Genomic DNA, 23038 nt, shown 5'->3' with positions numbered 1-23038 from the left:
ACGAATATTGCTGTTGCTGAATGCGTAGTCTGATTAGGGTGAATTAATGTGTTAATTACTTGGCATTACATATTGTTCTATAATGCTCATTATATTGATTGAGATACTCACCCTTACACCCATTTTTCAGGTAACGAGAAATGAGTTGAGTAGAAGCAATTGCTTGGAGTCTAGAGTAGTTCTTATGGGTCATGCTCTGATAGATGTAACATCGGGAGGGGATGTTTTAATTTATTTGATTTCTGTTGTTGAATGATTGACATGTATTGTGTTACATGTTTTACATTGATGTTGAATTATTCCGCTGCGATTTATGCAAAGAATCTTATTTGATTAAAGAAATGAGCATGACAGGATATTTTAATGATTTTTTGTGAAATGATTGTGTGACACCCTTCGGGGCATAATTACTCTGATGAACATATTGTTATTTTAATTATAATAATTTGGGGTATTTAGAAGGGTGTTACATTCTCTACGAATCTGCTCAATAATCTGACACTTTAACAAATATTTGGCATGGTATTGCAAAGATACCTAAAGGATCCAATGATTTGTTTGTACAATGTTTCATTTACAAACTCATCATATATATCCCCCCAACTTTGCTCCAATTTCTAATGGCGTAGCAACTGTGTTACGGTTGCTCTTCTTAAACATCTTCGAGATATCTTAAGAATACTTCTTCTGGTGCATGAACACTCATTCCCCTGTGTCTTTGAATTCCATCACTGAGAAATACGACAAATTCCCTATGTCGGACATTTCAAATTCATGCATCAACTTTGATTTGACTTTTCTTATATATGCTTCATATGCACCTGTAATCAACAAGTCATTTACATACAGACATAAGATGATTCAAATGACCTTGTTTGCATCATTGACACACACTCCATATTTAGAGATATATTTTGTGAAACGTGTTTCGATAAGGAAGTTATATATTCTCTTGTTCCAACATCTTGGGGCTTGCTTTAAACCATATAATGCCTTCCTCAAACTATACACCTCTAGACTTATGCCATTTGATTTTAAATCCCGGTGGTTGACTGATATAAACTTCTTATTCCAGAGGTCCATTTATAAATGTTGACTTTACATCCAATTGATGTATCTTCCACCTTCTACATGCTATCGTCGACACAACAATTATGATTTCTCTAGCCTTGTAACATGTGCGTAGACTTCGTCGAAATTAATACTAGGTTTTTGCAGAAAACCTCTCGCCACTAATCTTGCATTGTGTTTGACAATTTCACTATTTGGCCTTCGTTTCAACTTGTAAGACCACTTCACATCAATTGGCTTCTTGATTGACTATTCAACAAGCTCTCATGTCTTATTATTCTCAATTTCCATGAGTTCTTATTTCATGGATGCTGACCAATTTAAATCATTCATAGCTCGATCCAAATTAATTAGTTCTGCTTCAACCATCATCATCGCTTCTTCTATTAAGTCACCATCTGCAATGATTGCTTGATTTAAAAATCTCCCATATCCAGCTAGCCTTGTCGATTCAGTTCTTTCTCTAGTCGATCTTCTAACATTATGCTCAGGTGGTTCTACATTTCAATTGGATGTGGCTTCAGTTTGTTGGTATTCTCCAAACACACTTGTAATTGTATATGACTCCTGTCGAACTGATATGACTCTAATCCCACCCTTTGCTTTAATCCACTAGAACATCTAGACTGACCACAAGTTTATCATCATTTGGTGAATATAACTTGTATGCATAAATCAAATGATATACTATGAGCACCATAGTCTGAGTTCGATCATCTAGTTTCTTCCTTAATTGTTCAGGTACATGCCTGAAGCACATTGATCAAAACACTATAAGATGACTAACATTCAGCTTCACATATGTCCAAGCCTCATAAGGAGTCCTCTCAAATATATTATTGGTTTAACACCTGTTTAGAATGTATACTACTGTTGAAGTTGCTTCACCCTAAAATCTCTTTGGCATATTTTTAGCTTTCAACATGCTCCTAGTCATGTTCAACATACTCTGACTCTTCCTCTCAACTATGCCATTATGCTGAGGTGTATAGGATGCAATGAGATCATGCTTTATACCTTCCTCATTACAAAATCTAGCAAATTCTCGAGAAATGAATTCACCACCACCATTAGTTCCTAGTTTCTTCGACTTGCATCCACTTTGTGTTCTCGACATGCAATTTGAACTTCTTGAATTGTGTGAATACCTCACTATTCTTTCAATAAGATAAATCCACATTTATCTGATGAATTCATCTATGAATGTTAGGAAATAGTAGTTACCTCAATTCGACCTTACTTTAAATGGTCCACATACATGAGAGTGAACTAACTTCAGCTTTTCCTTCAATCTCATTGGCAGGTCATGCTTGAATGCTTTCCTAGCCTGGTTTGCTTTGCAACATTCCTCACACACCCAACTTGGTTCTTTAAACTGAGGTAAGCCGTAAACCATCTTCTTCTGATTGAGCATACATAAACTTCTGAATTTAGATGTCCATACTTGTGATGCCATAACCAAATTTTGTCTTCTTCTGCAGTTTTTGTCTCACATACCTTACTTGGTTCTCTCACCCGAGGTAAGTCATACACTGTTTTCTTCGTGTTGATCTATACTTTGAATGTCATGTTATATGCCAATTATGCCTTAAGAATTAACCTTCAATCACCATGATACACCTTCATCTGATTCATGTGTACCCTTTTACGAGTAGTTGACATATGCTTATCAAGTTACTTGGCATCGAAGATACATACAACACATCAGTGATGCTGGATTTTGACCATCCTTTTCTAACAACAAAGACATCTCATATCCACATGATGTGATGTGACCACCATCTCCAAACTTTATCACTTTCTAAACTGATTTATCTAGCTTGGTGAACCAGTTTTTATTACCAGTCATGTGGTTACTGCATCCTGAATCCAGGTACCATATGTTATTTTGCTCAGTGTCCGACTGAGTGTTGGCCATGATTAGAACATCATTAAAATCACTATCTTTAGCATGTGCACACTGCACTTCATCGTTATCTTTTGCTCGCGCTTCATTCTTTCTTCGATAGTCTCGAGCATACTGGCCAAATCCTTGGCAGTTATAACATTACACATTTGTTATGTCAATTTTCTTCCCATAATACTTGTTGCACATGCCTTCTTGATCAAATCAGAATGATTCTTTGAATTCTTGTTTGACTTCTCATCATTAGCAATATTCTTTCCCTGTTTCGCCTTCTCTTTCCCAAATTTCTTGATAAATATTTCTTGTAGTGCCTGTTTAGTCACCTCTTCCCTTTTTTAGTTCCTTTGCTTCAGTCTCATCTCATGAACCTCTAATGAAGCTTGTAGTTCTTCCAACTTCATCTCAGATGAATTCTTGGACTCTTCAATTGACACTATAATATAGTCAAAATTTATAGCCAGAGATCTAAACACTTTCTCAATCTTCTGCAAATCGTTGATTAATTCACCACACACCTTCATTTGCCTTCTTAACAACACCACACGTGAAAGGTATTCCGAGATTGATTCATTTTCCTTCATATAAGTAATCGTTCCTTTTAAAACCATTAGTCTATAGAAACCACGTCCCATGTTAAATCAATAACTGAGACAAAAATGTTTGCCATGTTGCCCTTTTTGTAACAGACAGTTGGCGTCAGAGACGAAAATCAAAAGGATCTTAACATTCAAGGACTATTGGAAAAAAATACAAGGACGAAAACCAAAATCTTACCAACTTACATGGACAAATGACATATTTAAACCATAATATAAAGTAAAATAAATATATTTTTAATGGGAGAATAAAAAATATTTTTAAAGAGAATTTTATGATACAACTCTTCCTCTATTTTTTTTCTCTTATGTAATTTTCACTTTATCTTCCTTCATTTTTATGCTCTTATGTTCTTTCCCTTACTTTCAATTTAAGTTCACTCATACTACATTATATGTATGCGGTTAATCACTCATACTACATTATATGTATGCGGCTAAATCGTAGTTTCTATCTCTCATTTTCATACAAACATCTTTATTTCTGTTTAATTGATTTTTTTCTACCATATTTCAATATATTTTTGTTGTAAGATTGTTGTGGCATGTGATTTGTTTTCATTTTTTTTGAAAGAGTTGTTTGATTCATAATTAATGGAATTATATGTCTAATATTTTGATTCTCGATTTTACATGTTTTTTTGTTACTATTGGTAAATAGATGAAATTATATGTCTAACATTTTGATTCTCAATTTTACAATTCTTTTATTACTATTGTTGAATAGATAAAATTATATGTCTAAACATTTTGATTCTCAATTTTAACATTTTTTATTACAATTGGCGAATAGATAAAATAGTGTCTAACATTTTGATTTATTGATTTGACTGGTTTGAATGACAGTGAAATGTTTTAGATGTAATTAGATTTTGTTACACATCTCTTACTTATACACCATATATCTTTTTCAATTTTTATAAATAAAAAAAATACCATTTTTCATTATTGTGTGTTGTTAAATTTCTAAGATGAGTAAAGATAACATAGAAGGAAGTAAATTTGATTACCATACTATTATTTTATACTGTTATTTTATGGTTGAATTACAAAATTCAAATATAATTTTTAAATATATTTTGTGTTATATTTATTTTTATTAAATTATTAAAATATTTTATATGTGTCTTTTTAATATAAATTGGATATCTTCTCTATATATATAGAGACCAATCTTTAAAGAATTATTTCTCAAAAAATAATTTACATTAATTATTTAATATAACTGCTAATTTTTCAAATTTAAATTAACTCATAAGAAATCTGCTAACTAAATTGAGTCCAAATTTAAAACCAATCTTCTAAAAAAAACTTAATTAACCATATTTAATGCAATATCTCCTCCCAATTATACTTTTTTTCCATTCAAAAATCTAAAACTGAAAATCTCGCATTAAAATATCTATCTTCAGTTTCACTCCTATCAATCTATCACTGTTTAAACCGATACATTTTATTTTATACTACTAAATAATTTTAAATGGCATGTATAATTATTAATTAATATATAAATATTTTTCAACTTTTAAATTAATTGAAATTAAAAGTTTTAATGATACATAAAAAAAAAATGTACTCTATCTCCTTTCTATACTCTTCCTGTACATGAACTCATCAAAATAAATTTCTATATCTATCTATTTGTACCTTATATAGAAATAGAAATAAATGAAATTAAATAAATGAACATATAATATACATACACGTGTCATGAAATGATACGATTCAATGCATTTTCTATTTTTTTATTATTTTAATTTTAATTTCTATTTTCTTACATAGCGAAACCAAACATACTCTTCTGAACTTAACTCAATTCAACTCAAACCTCAGTCTCACAAATCACAAACAACAACACAACAACAACCTTAGATTCTCCGAATCACCAATTCTTTCTTTCTTTACTCTATAAAACAACAACATCACTCTCTTGTTTTTTTTCCTAAACTTGTTCTTCCAGATTTCATTTAGGTATGTTATATTTATACCCTTTTCGTTTTCTCTCTTCTCTCTTAGATCCTTTCAATTTCAATTCTTTTTTCTTGATCTTGTTTATGGAGAAAATTAACATAACATTAGACTCATTGCTTTTGAGATCCCAATTTCGTTTTTAGATCCTTATTTTTACTTAATTTTCTGTTCATGAACTTGACTTTTTACTCGCATTGTTGCTGCTTGTAATTTTGTTTTTCATTGGATGCTTGTTTTCATGCTTGATTTATGGGTTCAATATTCATGGAAGCTTCCTTTTTCAATTATTAACTTGATTTGTCAATTTAATGCCAACTTTTAATTATAATTTATCTGTGACTTGTTCAATTTTTTTAATATCAAAAACTGGATCAGGGTCCCTTGTTTATTCATTTTATAGATTCCCACACGTTTGAAAATATCTTCTGGATGTTGACATTGTGTTAATCTTTTCTCCAAAAAGCTCGAGAATTTGTCCCTTTGTGAACCAATGAATGTTCACTTACATGAAATTTTCTGAGTATAAACTTTAGGGTTAGTTTTCCTTATTCAATAATCTATGCATGAGATTTGTGTGGGAGGATAGTGGTTATGATAGAATCTGTGTTCATGATGATTTATAGACATGCCCTTTTTTGTATAGGTATGTAATTATTTTAGAATTAAAACTGATGAACATGTATGTTCTATTGGTTTTTGCTTTTTCTAGTGATTCTTTGTCTTCTGGTGATGGTGTTGGCAAGTTGATATGCTATTTATCTTCATTTGTATGTGTGTGGTTGCGTGTTGAACCTGCTATGAAGTTGGCTATCGTATACGTTGATTCTTGTTCACCTCGCGCGTGTTAGTTTTTAACACAACTCACTATGTTCTCAAGGCTTTCGTTGGCGGTAGTCTATGTTAGATTTATGTCAATTAAGAATATAAGGCCCCGGAATTTGTTATAATGCTTGATGTTTTTCTCATCATTATTTGAGTTTTGTTTTATTCATTAGGCGTGTAGTTTTTCTGTTACTGTTTTTCTGTTAGCACTAATTCTATTACGGTTTGTGGATTTTAATTTTGAAATTTTCAGTATTGTGTCGACAGTTTAACCTGTCCAGCACCGGCTTCTGGTAGTACAATTGTGCTAGTTCTCGGAAGAGTTCTTCAATAAAAGGTAGATGGGTTCTAGAATCCCATCTCATCAGCTTAGTAATGGCCTATATGTATCAGGCCGGCCAGAGCAGCCGAAAGAAAGGGTTCCAACGATGTCCTCCGCAGCCATGCCATATACCGGCGGAGACATTAAAAAGTCGGGGGAATTAGGAAAAATGTTTGATATTCCTGTTGATGGCTCAAAGTCCAGAAAGTCTGGACCGTTAGCAGGTGCACCGTCACGAGCAACATCTTTCGGAGGAGCCGGTTCACATTCCGGACCAATTCATCCCAATGCTGCTGCTCGAGCTATCTATACTACTTCAGGTTCCATGTCTATTGGTGGCGCGGCTGGTTCAACTTCACAAAAGAAATCGAATTCCGGGCCGCTGAGTAAGCACGGGGAACCGGTTAAAAGGTCTTCCGGTCCTCAGTCTGGTGGAGTAACTCCAACTGGACGTCAAAATTCCGGACCTCTTGCCCCTGTTCTTCCGACAACAGGTCTCATTACATCGGGGCCTATATCGTCTGGCCCACTAAACTCTTCTGGTGCTCCTAGGAAAGTGTCCGGTCCTTTGGAAGCGACAGGTTCAATGAAGCTGCAAGGTTCTGCTGCTGCCGTTCACAATCAAGCTGTGACTGTTCTTAGTCAAGGTGATGAATACTCCTTCAGAAGGAATTTTCCAAAGGCCATGTTATGGTTATTAATTCTGCTTTTTGTCATGGGTTTCATTGCTGGCGGTTTTATTCTTGGAGCCGTGCACAATCCCATTCTCCTTATTGTGGTTGTGATTCTCTTTGGTTTAGTTGCCGCGTCTTTCACTTGGAACACTTATTGGGGAAGAAGAGCTATAATGGGATTCGTTGCTAATTATCCGGACTCCGAGCTTAGAACTGCAAAGAATGGGCAATTTGTGAAGGTTTCCGGGGTAAGCTTTGCTTCTCTTGCTTAACTCATCGGCTATTATTGAAATGCGCATCTTCTCGTAATGGATTTATATTCTCTATGTCATATATGTTACCCTGCTAATTTCAAATGTTTTATTTAGAGGTATGTTTTTTGCATTATAAACTATTCTGCATCAGCTTTAGAGGTATTTTGTTTGTCCGTGGCATTGTAGGTTGTTACTTGCGGTAATGTACCTCTCGAGTCATCTTTCCAAAAAGTTCCCAGATGCGTATATACATCAACAAGTTTATACGAGTATCGAGGATGGGATTCAAAAGCTGCCAATCCTACACATCGACGATTTTCTTGGGGCCTTAGACTGCTCGAAGTGAGTTACTTAGTTTTTGTCTGATGATCTGTGATGAAACTTATATACTTATTGTTTTGCGAGTATTACTTCTGTTTGACTCGATTGACCGGAATGTGTGTCATGTGGCAGAGGCGTGTGGTTGACTTTTACATCTCCGATTTCCAGTCTGGTTTAAGGGCATTAGTTAAGACTGGTCATGGTGCTAGAGTGACCCCATATGTAGATGACTCAAATCTCTTCAATGTAAATCCAACCAAAGAAGAGTTATCTCCAGAATTCCTCCGGTGGTTGGGAGAGAGAAATTTGTCAAGCGACGACCGCATCATGCGGCTAGAAGAAGGGTAATTTTCCCTTTATCTATTTTCAAATATACTAACTAACCTTATTTTGAATAAAAATGTCTGAATGTAACCACACGTGTCAATGTTGTATCGCGTCGGTGCTACAATGTTACATAAAAAACATTTGATTTTAATCATAACAGTCACACATATGATTGGTGTAAGTTGATTAAATTTGTGATACAGGCATATAAAAGAAGGAAGCACAGTGAGTGTAATGGGAGTTGTTCAGAGAAATGAGAATGTGCTTATGATAGTTCCACCACCAGAGCCAATAACAACAGGCTGCCATTGGTTGAAATGTATATTTCCTGCTAGCTTGGAAGGCATAGTGTTGAGATGTGAGGACATGTCAAAGACTGATGTGATACCAGTTTAAGATTATGTGGAGGAAGAATGTTTCTAATTGGTGATTGTTAGATAGTATTCTTTTCCCCTCTATTATTAGTGGTGGTGGAATATAAATATTGACACATTATTATAGATTAAGATGGATGGTAGAAATTCTGTGTGTGTTTGTGTTTATTTTTTCATTCTCTTTAAATAGTTCTGTATAGTTATGATTGGTTTCATGTTTTTCTAGGATTTCTATACTTTGGTAATGTTTGATGCAAGTCAAAATTCTTAAATGTGTATGAAGCATGTTGTTGTTATGCTAACATGCTAAATAGATTATTATAGCATGTCTGGATAATTTTTATTATTAGGAATATAATTTATTCATTAAATTTTTACTATTTATTTTTGTGTGAAAATTTGGAAATCTTACATTTTCGCGGGATAAAAAAACTATATAATTTTTTTTTTAACATTAATTTTAACACATTTTGTTTTTTTATTTTCAAAATTATAAATAAAAATAATTTCTTATAAATTTTAATAACTTGCTAAATAAATTAATGGGAATAAAATTCCAACCAATAACTATAAATAATATTCTTGAAATTGTAATTTTAATTCATGAAACAAACACATTAAATTATGTAGAATGGTCACATAATCTCAAGAGAAATAGTAAAGTGTTGCTTTAGTATTCTTTGGTTGGGTTTCTATTAAATTTAAAGTCATAATTATTGTATCAAAATAAGTTATTTGAAATAAAATTAGGTATTAAAATCAGATAACTAAGATATTTAATAGATATAATTAAAATAGAAAAGTATAGTTTGTTGATTTTTTAAAAAGTAAAATAATTTTGTTTATAGATCCTTAAACCTTTTATGGGATGTATTTAACTTGTCATCCCGTATGAATGTGACACTTCCCATTACGTATGAAAAGACAACACTATTATTGCAAAATGATTTCAATCATTTTTGAAATTCACACGACCCATGCGCGACTAACAAAAGTTTGAGGCGATATCGAAAATTTCAGAAATACTATCGTAAATTTCAAATAACAATACGTTTATTACCGCAAATATCATTATTTCCGGGATTTTATATTGTAAATTTCAGAATTTTCAGTATTAATTCTAACAATTTTATTGAAAATTTTCAAACTTATGATACAAAATCCCACAGAATTTAACCAAAATTTTAAAATTTTCGATAATTATAAAAACTTTGTTTTTTATTGAAAATTTCAGAATTTCCAATAGTTATAAAAAAATTGTTTTTTATCGTAGATTATGAAATTTTCGATAGTTAATAATTTTTTAAATAATTTTCTTCTTCTTTTGGCAGTGAAATACAGAGACATGGACGACACTATTGCAGACATATCTATCGATAGAACGACATACCAGACTAGGAATGCTGAGGTTGAGTCTTCCAAGATATGGGCTGGACGAATGGTTCCAACTGAAAACGGTTGGCTGAGCAGAGTCAGTTTCGCACACGTCGTAGCACTCGACGCCGATAGGTACGATCAGTTAAGTAATCCAGAGATGAGGTGACAAATGAGGTGGGAGTGCCAGATGCCGTTGTTGCAGATGAGGTTGTTGCTGGGGAGGTTGCGAAAGAGGTTGTTGTTTATGTTGTTGCTAGTGAGGTGGTTGTTGATGAGGTGGTTGCTACCGTGGTCTAACCAGATGTTGTTGTTGTTGTTGCCGATCCGATCCCATTTGTTACTGCTGACATAGAGGTTACAACTCATTCGACCGATCCCTCTGTACACACTGATAGAGGATTCCTAGAGGATCCATTGACTGGTCGGTGCTTACTGAGTATGTCGACCATGTGGCGTTACGACTATGACAAGGAGATGTATATGTCTTTTATGTTTAACTTTAATTTGTTTATTATTGTGCCATAAAAGCTAATTGTTATTTTTTTAAATTTTTGGTTGTTACAGAATCGTATCCCATTGAAGGTGACATTGCACGGGTCAAAGCTGAAAGACATCCCAAAGATTATGATGCATGATCAGGTCACACAAATTGTAAGGGATTTCGAGGTCCTTGATTTTGCCCACTGCTCCCTAACCATGCTCGACGCTCCACTACTTACTACGTGTGTTGAGAGATGACACAAGGAGATATCTTCATTTCATCTTCCGTTCAGAGAGATGACTATCCCTCTGGATAATGCCTCCTCATTGTTCCATTTCCCCATCGGCGACAGATTTTGGATGACTCATGTTCTTAGCCCGTCGCTTGCCTGTATGACGGTTGCACGAAATTTGAGATTTTCTAAGAAGGTTGTGCAGAAGGAGTTTGCCTTCAACATGGGCGCTCACCTTCGTATGTCTTGGCGTCGGAAGACGTACAACAAACTTGTTGCGACTGAGAGTTATGAGGTTGTCGCTAGGGTGTAGATGTCAAATCTAATAGCTGTACTCTTTTTGCAGACAAGTCAGGTGTTTATATCGTTAAGTAGCCTTAAGGTTACCAATAAGGCTTTTGGGTGTGCTGAGTTGACCATTCTGTATACTGCATTTAGAGTTGCGACAATATTTGAGACTAGACAGCTTGCTGGTTGTTTTAGTCTGTTACAAGTATACTTGAAATTATTATTTATTATTTAATCATTATGAATAAAATTTCTTATTTATTGTTTTTTTATGTTTGTGTTTTGGTATAAGTGATGGATATACGAGCATTTCCCCACCATCTGTGACATGAGAGTGCAACATTTCCCAGTGGGGTCCCCACAGGCGAGGAGATGGAGGGCCAGGTAGTCACATCCCGATGGTTTTGCCGAGTACAGGAGAAGTTTTGATGCGCTAAGATGATGTCATTTGGACACCATACACTGATCATGAAGTCCACCGTGAGTTTGAGGTGTCTTCATTATATTCAGGTTATATGCGGTGGGAGACCATGATTGCTAGACACTTGCCTGATGTGTATGTGGCAATATGGATATGTTCAGAGTCCATGACCAGTTCCAGATATACCATCTACGGGCATTGATTGGTGGTTTCAAAGTAAATTTATCATCTCTGGTCATGCCATTAGAGATCAAGCAGTTCCTACTCAACATCCCTCGTAGTGTGAGGATGGTTACTTAGAGTGTTACCTCACTGTGTCACACCTGCCGAGCATACAAATAATGTTGGGCCTTCTAATGCTAGGGTACTCGTCGATGACGTGCCACCGCCTCCTACAACTGACGCTTATGACCAGTAACGGCTCTAGATGGTCGCAATTATTATGGATAACCTTATGGGTTTAGTAAACCCAAATGACGAGGTTTATACTAGATTATCTCCTGCTGCACACATAGCCCGTGGGGGGGGGGGGGGTCTATTTAGACATCTTTTGTATATTATATATTATTTGTATATTACTCTGACATCTTCATCAGAAACTTTTTTATTAGCTAATATTTTTTTATCTTTGATTCATGCAACATCAACATAAACTAACATTTAATTACATGACTTAAACATAACTTAAAAAAACAGTGATAAATAAGAAAACCTAGACACTACCAGATGATTCTGGATATTTCATCATCTTTATTGTATGGTCGATAGACCTTGAAAGCTTAACATCTAACTCGATCAACCCCTTTATTAACCTACGACAAAATGATATCTACATATCCTTCACATCTTTGTCGATCTTCAACTCAATAAGGTTGTATTTCACCCTTCCGTTAGTATCAATCCAATCTTCACGAAACTCAATTTTTTTCACCTTCTTGTTTTCAGTATGAGGCAATAATTCATTCAACTTGAACGTCAAGCAGGTGAGAGATGTGGTGCCATCCGGAAGCCAAAAATCTTTGGGAGGTGAAGCTCCGTTGAAGTACACTTATGCCTTAATAAAAATTTGAGGAAGCTGCATTTTTTTAGATGTTTTTTTATCAAACAACAAGTGACCCCTATTTATATAGCTTTGCATTTACTCTATACCACACAAAATTGTCGGTGCAATCACAACCATCCAAAATTGTCGTCAAAATCCTGAGCGTTTAAAATTTCTAACAAATAACACTAGTTAAAATTTCCGGTATCAAATGGTAATTTCAAATTTTCTGGAATTATTTGGAACTTAACGAAACTTTTAAAATTTCCGATATACCGGAAATTTACAGTACACTACTGAAAATTTTCTTTTAGCCTACCAGGAATTTTGAACGGGAATTCCATTCACTTTTTAGTCAGAAGCAGTTTTGACATTTTAAAAGTACAGGGATACCAAGTATAATTTGAGGGGTGACAAATTAAAATCTCTTCTATAAGGTAGCCTAGTTCTTTATGGACCTAGACATGACCCAGTCTACAATGATAGTCCCTTACCATTCAAATCAAGTGTTGTTCATTGCATCCTTATTAATTCTCTTACATTTTTGTGAAAAATTAAAAATCTCTCTCTCACACCGTTTAGAGTTTGAAATCTGAATGCACCACATGCTACAACAAATCAAATTCATCATAAAAGCAACCATTTAAAAAAAAAGGATTTCATTGACTAACTATTCTTTACAAATGAGTAATATGGGTATTTTATTATTCTAATATTTCATTTCGTGACCACTAGCTGGATCAATTATCTATAATAACTTTCTCTTTAAGAGATGACCTACCTCCTGCTCGAAGACTGAGGATCCGTCGGTGATGACATGAATGATATGAGATGGCTCCACTTTATAGATTGTCCTCATCCAAAAGTGTTGATATGGAAATTCTCTATTGAGGATGGAAATTGGACCCATACCAAGTGGATACCAACAAAATAACACATATGGGCCGATAAAAATCCGCAAAATGGATACGAGTATGGACACAAGTATGAATGTGGGTACTTGTACCGTAGTACCTACTCGCTATCAAACTATTACATTTTTAATATAAGTGTTCGTTTATTTCATAATTCAACGATAAAACATTTATGATTTTAATATTATTTAAAATTTAAAAATGATGTGATATTTTTTAATTGATGAATTTATTTCTACTAGAATTGGAGGTAACATGTACATATACGAGTACTTAGGTATCCATAAGGTACAAGTATGAGTACAAACATTTATGCCACATGAGTATGGACTCAGATACACAGATATTTTCAAACCGTGTGTATAAGAACGAGTAATATAATATCCGACCAAACCTTGACCATACCTGAGATGTGTAAATTTTTTCAAGAGTGTTTATAATGGAAAAGTTATCTCATCGCCCGAGAGTTTCAACGAATATGATGGTCTCATTCAACGATTCGTTTAACATTTTCTCCCTCACGTAAATGAAGATGTTATTTTCCTCATTCTACGAGACATTTGTCCTTCAATTTTATTTTTTTTGTGAATTTTGTCAATCTAACTATCTTCAAAGACCACTCAACCCTAATTAAGTGTGTCTCTAAGACGTGTTTATATCCTAATTAAAAGAAGAATTATTTATTATTTAATTATATATATATATATATATATATATATATATATATATATATATATATATATATATATATATATATATATATATATATATATATATATATATATATATATATATATATATATATATATATATATATATATATATATATATAAAATTAAAATAATTGTTTTGATTTTATTTTCTCTTTTTATTCTTTTTTTTAATGGTGAAATCGGGGAGAAGTAACCACGAAGATAACAAGAGGAAATAACATGAAAAATAAAAAAACAGAAAGAAAAAAAGAGAAAAAGTGAGAATTTGAAGTTTAGAGAGATGATTGAGTTCTTCTGATTGCATTGACGGTGAATGACATGGTTCGTCCGTCGGTGAAACTGGGTTCCGCCAAATTGGTTCTGATCTGCGTTGCTCTTCTAGGTTTCGCTCTCATTGCCGATTTTCTCTGGGCTTCTTCTTCCCCTTCTTCCTATTTCTCTGTTTCCAATTCCAAAATTTCAACCACCATCACCATTCCCAAAGAGAAGAAGAAGAAGAAAGATGCTAATTCTGTTAGATTGCTTGCAGATGCTTATGCAGATTTGCCTTGTCCTCAACTCACATGGCAAAAAATGGCAACTTCACCTGTTCCTCGTCTTGATGGTGCTGCTATTCAGATTCGAAATCGTCTCTTTGTTTTTGCTGGATATGGCACCATTGATCTTGTAATACTCTCCTTTTCATTCTCATATCAATTGCTCTATTATTGCATTCACTTACACTTCAAACAGTTGTTTTGATTTATTGCTTAGTTAAGGAGGTACTGAATAAAGGTCTGTTTGGTCAAATAGCTTACTTGAGTGTTTATCGTATAAGTACTTTTATACAAACTATTTTAATAGTCAAAGATTGAATTTTGGTAAAGTTGTTTTCATACAAGTTATAACCTGTTTTCTTAAGCTATTGTTGAGAGCTTACTGAAATAAGGTTATGATCATTTCAAAAACTAGTTTGTATGCACTGTCAAATGCTCATGCTAGTAGATAGGACTAGATTAGTTGTTCATAAGCAAATCCAAATGTAGCCTAAGTATTTATTGTATATATCAGGGATTTTATGTATAAGCTGTTTCTAACAAGTTTAGTTAAGCATGTATAGAATAAGTGTTTATTGTATAAGAGCTTTTATGTATAAGCTATTTCTAACAGGCTTTTATTGTATAAGAGCTAAACTGTTTCTAAAGTCATTATTTTATTGTAATTGTATAATAGCTTTTATGTATAGTAAGCTGTTTTTAGCATTGAAGAGGAAATGAGAGTTCACTTTGAGTAAGATGAAAATAGTTTAGAAAAATAAGCTGCATGGAGCATAGAGATATCATGAACTTTTTCCGTTACATCATCGAAACACTTACACGGGTGCTTCCTGCATATTTAGCCCATATAAGTTCTTCCAAGTGTGTCTGAGTGTTTTTTGTTATATTCTATTGTGTTCTGTAGGTGCATTCTCATGTTGATATATATAATTTTGTTGATGGAACTTGGGGAGGACGTTTTGACATGCCAAAAGAAATGGCACATTCACATTTAGGAATGGTGACAGATGGAAGATACATTTATATAGTTACTGGGCAGTACGGCCCACAATGTAGAGGTCCCACCGCTCGTAACTTTGTGCTTGACACTGAAACAAAGCAATGGAACGATCTCCCTCCTTTGCCAGTCCCTAGGTATGTATATATGAATGTATGTACTTATTCTCTCCAAATACCACATCATATATGTTTGTTTATGTATTTATTTCTGATATTTCATTGCAATTGACATGATTCAAATTGTCACCTTGAGTATGATATTAATATCAAAGATGTTTTTCCCCCTTCAGTAGCTCTTTATGTTGCTTTAGGAAGTCGTAAAGACTCGTTCTATCAATCACTTGCATATTTTAGTTATTAAGAAAGGAATTACCATTGCTGAATTGTGATCTCCATTGAATATCATGATAGGGAAGTTGGATATGCAGAGGTGTCTGAAAAGTCCATCTCATATTTGTTCATCAAAATCATCTTCAACTAATTGAATTGGGAAGTTGAAGTTTCAAAGAAGTAATGAGAATATAGGCAAAAACACAGAAAAAGGAAGAGAAGTGGGATTAGACATATAATATTAAATTCATAATAACATATATATTGTTAACTACTCTGGAAACTGAATAGGTTAAGCTTAAAAATGTCATTGTTTCCAGTTTCAGTCAGGTTTCGCTAGTTTGACTTCTGGTGGATGTAGAGGGAATCCTGGAAAAACATTTATGGTGCAGTTTGATCCATTTAGTCCGGCCCGCTTAGTAGCAAAAGGCTTTTGTTGTTGTTTCTGTCCACTTGTCTGACTTATTTTTTGGCTACAAAAAATGATCATATGATCTGTCTCTAGATGTGATTTGCTGGGATACCATGGTGTTTGTTTGATTCATAAAGTTGACTCTATCTAGTGGAAAAACGCTTATTTTTCTTGTTGCTTACTAGTCTAATTTCATGTACGTAATTTTTCTTGTATCGGATTTTGTGTGGAAGATTTTGATAATATTGTACCCAATTTTAGATATGCACCAGCAACTCAGCTTTGGAGAGGTAGATTGCATGTGATGGGTGGCAGTAAAGAGAATCGACATACACCTGGATTAGAACATTGGAGTCTTGCGGTCAAGGATGGAAAAGCATTAGAAAAGGAGTGGAGAAGTGAAATACCCATTCCCCGTGGAGGACCTCACAGGTTACACAATTCATTTAATTGATATGATGAGTACTGCTGTAATACTATAAATATAGAAATAACATATTAGTAGCGATATTTTTGTTTTATTATAGCAATTAAAATATTGATTAGAAGTTAGAAGAAGTATATACAAATAATTTTTCCCAAACCAGTGCATTTGATTACTATTGTTACTTTATTTTTTTGCTTTACATTTTTATCTATGTTTCATGGAAAGCCACATCTTCATAACTTTGAACCATTTTGGTCTGGTCATAAAAACATCATTGCTTATTTTTTAACTCTCCATTCGTTTTAATTTCTCCAATGGATATTACATTCCTAATTCAGTGTCCTTTATGATTTTTTTTGGAGTGTGGCAACATGGCAGCTTATTATTTTTTGTTGTATTTACTTGTACTATTATCATCTTTCATTATGTTCTCTTATCCTTTAAAATTCATCTAAATTGTGTGCTGCAAAGTTCAGTAAATTGTGTAGCACTGGTGAATGGAGCTTGATAATGTTTTTCAAGAGATTAGGGTATAAAATTTAGTAGGGGCATGCCCGCCCCGTAAAAGTCCGCCAAAAAACGAGGCGGGGAGGACATAGTTGAGGATGCGATCCTAAAACCGAGACCCGTCCCGCAAAAAAGTGAGGGCGGGGCGTGGAAAGCCCGCAAAAAAGTGAGGGCGGGGCATGGAAAGCCCGCTGGCACTGCACCTTTTAAGCCTAAAAACGCAAAAATTGATGTAAATGCTCGTGCCCGCAAAGAAAACGGGGTGGGGCGGGGCGGACATATTAGAGGGTGAGGGCCTAAACCTTTAACCCGTCCCACACTAAAGTGTCGGCAAAACGGGCATGCCCAACAGACCTGACCCGTTTTGCCACCCTTTAAATTTAGATATATTAGAAACCACAGACAAATTTAGATATATTAGAAACCGCAGACTTGTCGTTTGAGTCTGTTAGACCTCTTATACGAAATGTGTATAAGAGTAAAGGACATTTATATTAGTTAGTGGAAATTACTCATAGTTATGGGGCAGTTACTTCGTAGTCATGGGGCAGTAACTATTTAATGTATTAAGTTCTGCCTGCCTATTCAGTTTTAGTTAGTGGGAAAATATATAAGAAGAAAACACTGAACAAGGAGAGGCATCTTAGAAATTCAGAGTGGAATTTGGTAAGGGAGAGTTCCAAGGCCCTTGAAATCCTTGGTGGAACCGTGTTCCCATACTTCTTTCATTACTATCAACGCTTCAAACCCACGTTCTAACACTTGCATTCGTGCCTCCATCTCGCTTCTAGTAACCACCATCAACGTAACAAGGATCGTAGTGCTATGATACCAGTTGATAGAACTGATACCAAAATAGATAGATAATAGAATAACCAATGTTTTTATTGAATTATCTCTTGAAGAAAACAGTCTCACAGAGATATACACTCAGACTGTAAGAAAACAAAGCAACAAGAGAAAATGAAAGAAGTATGGGAACACGGTTCCGCCAAGGATTTCGAGAGCCTTGGAATTCTCCCTCACCAAATTCCACTCTGAATTTCTAAGATGCCTCTCCCTGTTCAGTGTCTTCTTCTTATATATTTTTCCACTCCCTAAAACTGAATAGGCCGAACTTAATACATTAAATAATTACTGCCCCATAACTCCTATAATGAAACTGTCCCATAACTATGAGTAATTTCCACTAACTAATATAAATGCCCTTTCCTCTTATAAACATTTCGTATAAGAGGTCTAACGGAGTCCAACACATCTCAACCTAGATTTACTTAAATTAATTTTCTCATGTGAATGCCACCATGCATGTGTCACATGCAAATTGTTACTGATAAATATCATATTTTAGGGCTTGTGTTGTGGCCAATGATCGTCTCTATGTTATTGGTGGTCAAGAAGGCGATTTTATGGCCAAACCTGGGTCACCTATTTTTAAGTGCTCACGCAGGATGGAGGTAAGTCGCAAATATAACTGTTATGGTTCTTGTCTTATTTAGTACTATTGTGATCAACCCAACCTCCTTCTGTTCCATAGTCTGGCACTCCCCGTGACTCATTGTTTATTGTCATATCAGGTTGTCTTTAGCGATGTATACATGTTGGATGACGAGATGAAGTGGAAAGAGCTACCTCCAATGCCAAAACCAAATTCACATATTGAATTTGCGTGGGTGCTTGTAAACAATTCGATTGTTATTCTTGGAGGCACAACAGAAAAGCACCCTGAAACCAAGAAAATGGTTTTAAACGGAGAAGTGATCCAGTTTAACTTGAATACTTTGGTATTGGCTTCTCTTATAAAGCTCTTAGGAATTTTGTTTTTGCTGCCGCAAATTTGTTCATACTCAATCATTTTGTCAACTTACATTCTTATATGCATCATACTATGTTATTGCTTATTAGTGTATCTGATAATTTGTTTTCAATGTTATCAACTTTGCAGAAGTGGTCAGTGATCGGAAAATTACCATACCGGGTGAAAACGACTTTAGCAGGATTTTGGAATGGATGGTTGTACTTCTCTTCAGGACAGAGAGACAAGGGACCCGATGATCCATCACCGAAAAAGGTCATTGGAGAAATGTGGAGAACAAAATTAAAATTGAATGAGTGAGAGCAATTGCTGTGGAATCTTTTTGCAGCTTCTTTATTTAATATCTAAAAATTGCAGCAGAGGTGAAGAGGCCAAAATGTTACATAATCTTTGTCGCTAGAATGTTCATTGTTGTAATTCACTGAGAATGACTAATTCAAATCCAACATTAATAGAAAAGAAAGTTTTTACAATGCCAATAGTTTTTACAATCTTCATATCTCTTTCTAATAAGTAGTTGCAGTTAATACATGTAAATCAATAGTTTTTATGTATTTACAATGACAAAACTATAAAAAGCAGTAAAAAACACTACATAATGGTTATGTGATTGAAAATGCATTGATGAACTATACTGCACATAACATACCGGTCTTAACACATAGCACGTGACATGAGATTCATTGTTTCCTTAAGTAGAGATTTGAGTTGAGATTCATTGTTTCCTTAAGTAGAGATTTGAGTTGAGTGCAGTCAAATCTAAATCATTCAATCAAGATCTTATAGTTGGTCTATATTTCAAACTTAGTATTTTAGATTTAAAGCACAATCATAATCTAGATCGAAATCTTGACTGTCCAGCCTTTATCAGACGCTTCTGTGTGCAGTCGCACTATACACAATCTGAATCTGTTGATTAATCCTTAGAGTTGAAGCACAAGCTCCACATGAAAGAGCTCTTTATCAAACCCAAGTCCAGAAGGTTCAACAGGCTGAACTAAACCATCCACCATTCCACCAAACACATACAAATAACGACCAGAAGGATCTACGCATGCACGATGAAACGATCTAGACTTAGGTTCATATCCATTTGATTTCCAGCGCTTCCACATTCTTGTCAGCACTATCTTTGAACTCGCTCCGGTTGAAGGAATAGAACTAATATCTAATATCCAAAAGTCATTTTTCCTATGTCTTGATGAGTCTTCTCCTCCATAAATTAACAACCTACCTCCTAAAACCATTGTAGCAGTGTGACCAACTCTAGGAAGTGAAACACCATCTGGTATATTTTGTAAATCGTAAAGTACTTGAATCCATCTCATGTAACCTTGACAGGTATCCAATAACCAAACATCATGAAGGACTTCATAACCTAAACCTCTACCTCCAAATAGTATTGTCTTATTTCTTGCAACGCAAGTTAACGTGTGTCCTGATCGTGGAGGAGGCGATGGATGGATCGCAATCTCAATCCATGTACCGAAACAATGACTATCTGACAACTCTAAGATCCACGTGTCCCCTAAACGGAGGCCGTTAAGTCCGATTCCTCCATGGATTACCATTCTTTTACCATCAATACAACAAGCAGCGTGAGCTCCCCTAGGAGGTGGAGCAACACTCCCAACATCTAGCATTTTCCATGAAAATGTGATGCTTTTGTTTTCATTGTGTGTAAGTTTTCCAATCCAAGTATCATTTTGACGGTTTCCATGATCATTGATGCCTCCAAAGAGAACAAGGAAATCACCCATTTCCACACATGTATGACCAAATCTTCCACTTGGAATGCCTGAATGAACTGTCTTCCATTTCAATATTTTCTGGAAATCATTACCAATGTACGCCACCCACGTGTCATCAAGATGTCGGCCTAAAACAAACACGAACAAATATATTATAGACTAGCACATAACTACTCGACTTTTATTCTTTGCAACCTCTTTAGTGAAACATCGGCCATTTGATCAATCTAACTGCTGAGACTATTGTATCTCTTATGTTAGACTAATTCTATGGTCGAGATTTAGTAGGAATCAAATCCTGAACTCTGCATTTTTGTTACTCAACTGTCACAATTGTACAATTTTGGCCCTCGTGTTTCAATTGCGCAAACACGATCCTCTATAAAGCCAGTTGTTACAATCGGGTCTTCCCTCTATTAACTGGTCTAGTTTTTAACGCTAAGACCCTACATAGCAAATGCAAGTCTAAGTTAGCGTTGACTTAGAAATTAGACGTTTTTAGAGGGAAGACCTAATTGTAGCAATTTTGATATCTTAGAGACTCAAGTTGCACAATTAGGACTTGGATCAAAATTGCATAATAGTGACTTCCGAATACTAAAACTGCAATTAAGCATTTAAGTATAATATTTTTTGTTTTGTTTAAGTCCTTTCTTTTTAGGGTAAAGAACTTGTCTCTCTTTATCAAAACTAGATAACATGATACACAAATAAAGAAGATAAGATTATAATATTTAATCATAATCTAGTCTAAAACCAGAAACCATCACTTATAAAGATGCACATCACAACATAACAAAGAAAAATAGCCCAAAACAAATATGGAAAGAGAAACTAACCTCCATCAGAGCCACCACCAAACAAAACAAGACAATCAGAAACAAAGTTGAGAGAGTGAGAAGCTCTTGCTTTAGGGAAATCCAAATCTCCATGAGGGTATGACAATTTATGGCAACAAACAGAATCAATCTTGTATACTTGCTTATAGAGTTTCATCCATGAAAATTGATGAACATGGTGATTGGAATTACAAGACTTGAGTAATGAATCCACACATGTGGAACCTAAGTCTCTCTTGCATAAAGATTTCCACAGTGTGTCAGATGAAGTTATAGCTTTGAATCTCTTGCAAGTCATGGATAGAGAAAGAACTGCATCTATAGGAAGAAAAAGGATAATAGTAAAGATGTAATCTTGAGGTATGTTTGTTATTGGTGATCCACTATAATTATGATTACAATAACTAACACTAGTGGTTTCTTCCATGTCTGTTTTTTTCTTTTTGAACTTAACTATTGTCTGTTGGAAGAACAAAAGCTTATGTTTTTTCTGGTTGGCTTGTGTTTGGCAGAAGACAGAGAAAAGGGTTTGTTTGAGGTAGATGGTGTGGTAGATTAATAATTGAGAATTGGTAAAAACTGGTTTTTGTTGATTTTGTGTAGTAATGTGTCATGTTGAAGATAATGGTAAAAAAAAAAAAAAGGTGTATAAAGATTGATTTTTGACAGGCTAGTGGGGTGCCCATTTTTTTCTTGTCGTTTCTATGGAATTATTATGAGTCTTGGTTTTTCTTTCAACATGTTTTGGCTTGTTTTTCTAGCATGCTTATTTTGTTAGGATAAGACAAGAGTTTTAACTTTGATTTCAAAAAAACAAAATTTGAACGAAAGAAGGAAATAAAAATCTCTGACACTGTCAAAAATCATTGTGCATGGATACTATATGTGATATGAAAGCTTTTGTTTTTGCCAAAGATAGTGAAACTAAAATTTACAGTGTGGTTTGAAATGTGGGGTTTTCTTGACTAAATTCCCATCAATTTAAGAGGTATAATAGACTCTACCTACACGTTAAGAAGGTCATGTTCTTGCTTTTAATTTAGGTTGCCACCTATCATTAGTAGAGTTTGGATAGACCAATGATAATCATTGGAAATTTGGAATGGATCAACTACAATTATTTGATGTAAACTACTTATTCTATGCACGCCAATGTACCGGCTAATCTCTCGAGTCGGAAAAAAATGTCATTAGGTTTAACATCATTACATTCTCATTAGATTTAACATCGTTACGTTAATTAAACTGAAAGAGATCTCGTTCGTGTCAGGTTGGTTCAACTACATTAGCATCTTTGGATCTGTCCAATAAAGGC

The 23038-nt window shown here is 34.5% G+C and overlaps 3 protein-coding genes across 6 annotated transcripts; 2 read left to right on the top strand and 1 right to left on the bottom strand.

Moving 5' to 3' along the window:
- The first annotated feature begins 5351 nt into the window (after positions 1–5351).
- On the top strand, positions 5352–8959 carry LOC127107208 (uncharacterized membrane protein At1g16860). 4 transcript variants are annotated; one of them, XM_051044504.1, is made up of 6 exons: positions 5352–5544; positions 6620–7335; positions 7489–7610; positions 7803–7958; positions 8070–8281; positions 8468–8959. In XM_051044504.1, the coding sequence occupies exons 2-6, from the start codon at positions 6708–6710 to the stop codon at positions 8658–8660; spliced, it is 1311 nt and encodes a 436-aa protein (XP_050900461.1). In that variant the 5' UTR covers positions 5352–5544; positions 6620–6707; the 3' UTR covers positions 8661–8959. The 4 variants fall into 4 exon arrangements, with proteins under 4 accessions (XP_050900461.1, XP_050900458.1, XP_050900460.1 ...); XM_051044501.1 differs by having other exon boundaries at positions 6620–7610; XM_051044503.1 differs by having other exon boundaries at positions 5363–5544; positions 6634–7610.
- A 5343-nt stretch (positions 8960–14302) lies between these two features.
- Positions 14303–19612, top strand: LOC127107207 (kelch repeat-containing protein At3g27220). The gene is made up of 6 exons (XM_051044500.1): positions 14303–14772; positions 15547–15776; positions 16645–16815; positions 18669–18774; positions 18895–19101; positions 19263–19612. Exons 1-6 carry the CDS (start codon positions 14425–14427, stop codon positions 19431–19433), a joined length of 1233 nt encoding a protein of 410 aa, XP_050900457.1. The 5' UTR covers positions 14303–14424; the 3' UTR covers positions 19434–19612.
- On the bottom strand, positions 19562–22410 carry LOC127107206 (F-box/kelch-repeat protein At1g51550). The gene is made up of 2 exons (XM_051044499.1): positions 21724–22410; positions 19562–21012 (listed from the first exon to the last, which is right to left on the bottom strand). The coding sequence occupies exons 1-2, from the start codon at positions 22148–22150 to the stop codon at positions 20057–20059; spliced, it is 1383 nt and encodes a 460-aa protein (XP_050900456.1). The 5' UTR covers positions 22151–22410; the 3' UTR covers positions 19562–20056.
- Positions 22411–23038: the final 628 nt, after the last annotated feature.

Source organism: Lathyrus oleraceus, chromosome 7 (assembly GCF_024323335.1).
Source record: "Lathyrus oleraceus cultivar Zhongwan6 chromosome 7, CAAS_Psat_ZW6_1.0, whole genome shotgun sequence".
In the NCBI taxonomy this organism is placed as follows: domain Eukaryota; kingdom Viridiplantae; phylum Streptophyta; class Magnoliopsida; order Fabales; family Fabaceae; genus Lathyrus; species Lathyrus oleraceus.
The sequence above is the reverse complement of the archived record's forward strand: the minus strand, read 5'-3'. Positions and strand labels throughout refer to the sequence as shown.

What these genes read in the sequence shown, in the direction of transcription:
- LOC127107208 (XM_051044501.1), top strand. Translation starts at nt 6,708, where the DNA reads ATGGGTTCTAGAATCCCATCTCATCAGCTTAGTAATGGCCTATATGTA. An exon ending in AATTTGTGAAGGTTTCCGGG is followed by an intron (nt 7,611 to 7,802) that starts GTAAGCTTTGCT and finishes GTGGCATTGTAG; the next exon opens with GTTGTTACTTGCGGTAATGT. An exon ending in ATCATGCGGCTAGAAGAAGG is followed by an intron (nt 8,282 to 8,467) that starts GTAATTTTCCCT and finishes TTTGTGATACAG; the next exon opens with GCATATAAAAGAAGGAAGCA.
- LOC127107207 (XM_051044500.1), top strand. Translation starts at nt 14,425, where the DNA reads ATGGTTCGTCCGTCGGTGAAACTGGGTTCCGCCAAATTGGTTCTGATC. An exon ending in CCCCGTGGAGGACCTCACAG is followed by an intron (nt 16,816 to 18,668) that starts GTTACACAATTC and finishes ATCATATTTTAG; the next exon opens with GGCTTGTGTTGTGGCCAATG. An exon ending in AGTTTAACTTGAATACTTTG is followed by an intron (nt 19,102 to 19,262) that starts GTATTGGCTTCT and finishes TCAACTTTGCAG; the next exon opens with AAGTGGTCAGTGATCGGAAA.
- LOC127107206 (XM_051044499.1), bottom strand. Translation starts at nt 22,150, where the DNA reads ATGGAAGAAACCACTAGTGTTAGTTATTGTAATCATAATTATAGTGGA. An exon ending in TGGTGGTGGCTCTGATGGAG is followed by an intron (nt 21,013 to 21,723) that starts GTTAGTTTCTCT and finishes TGTTTGTTTTAG; the next exon opens with GCCGACATCTTGATGACACG.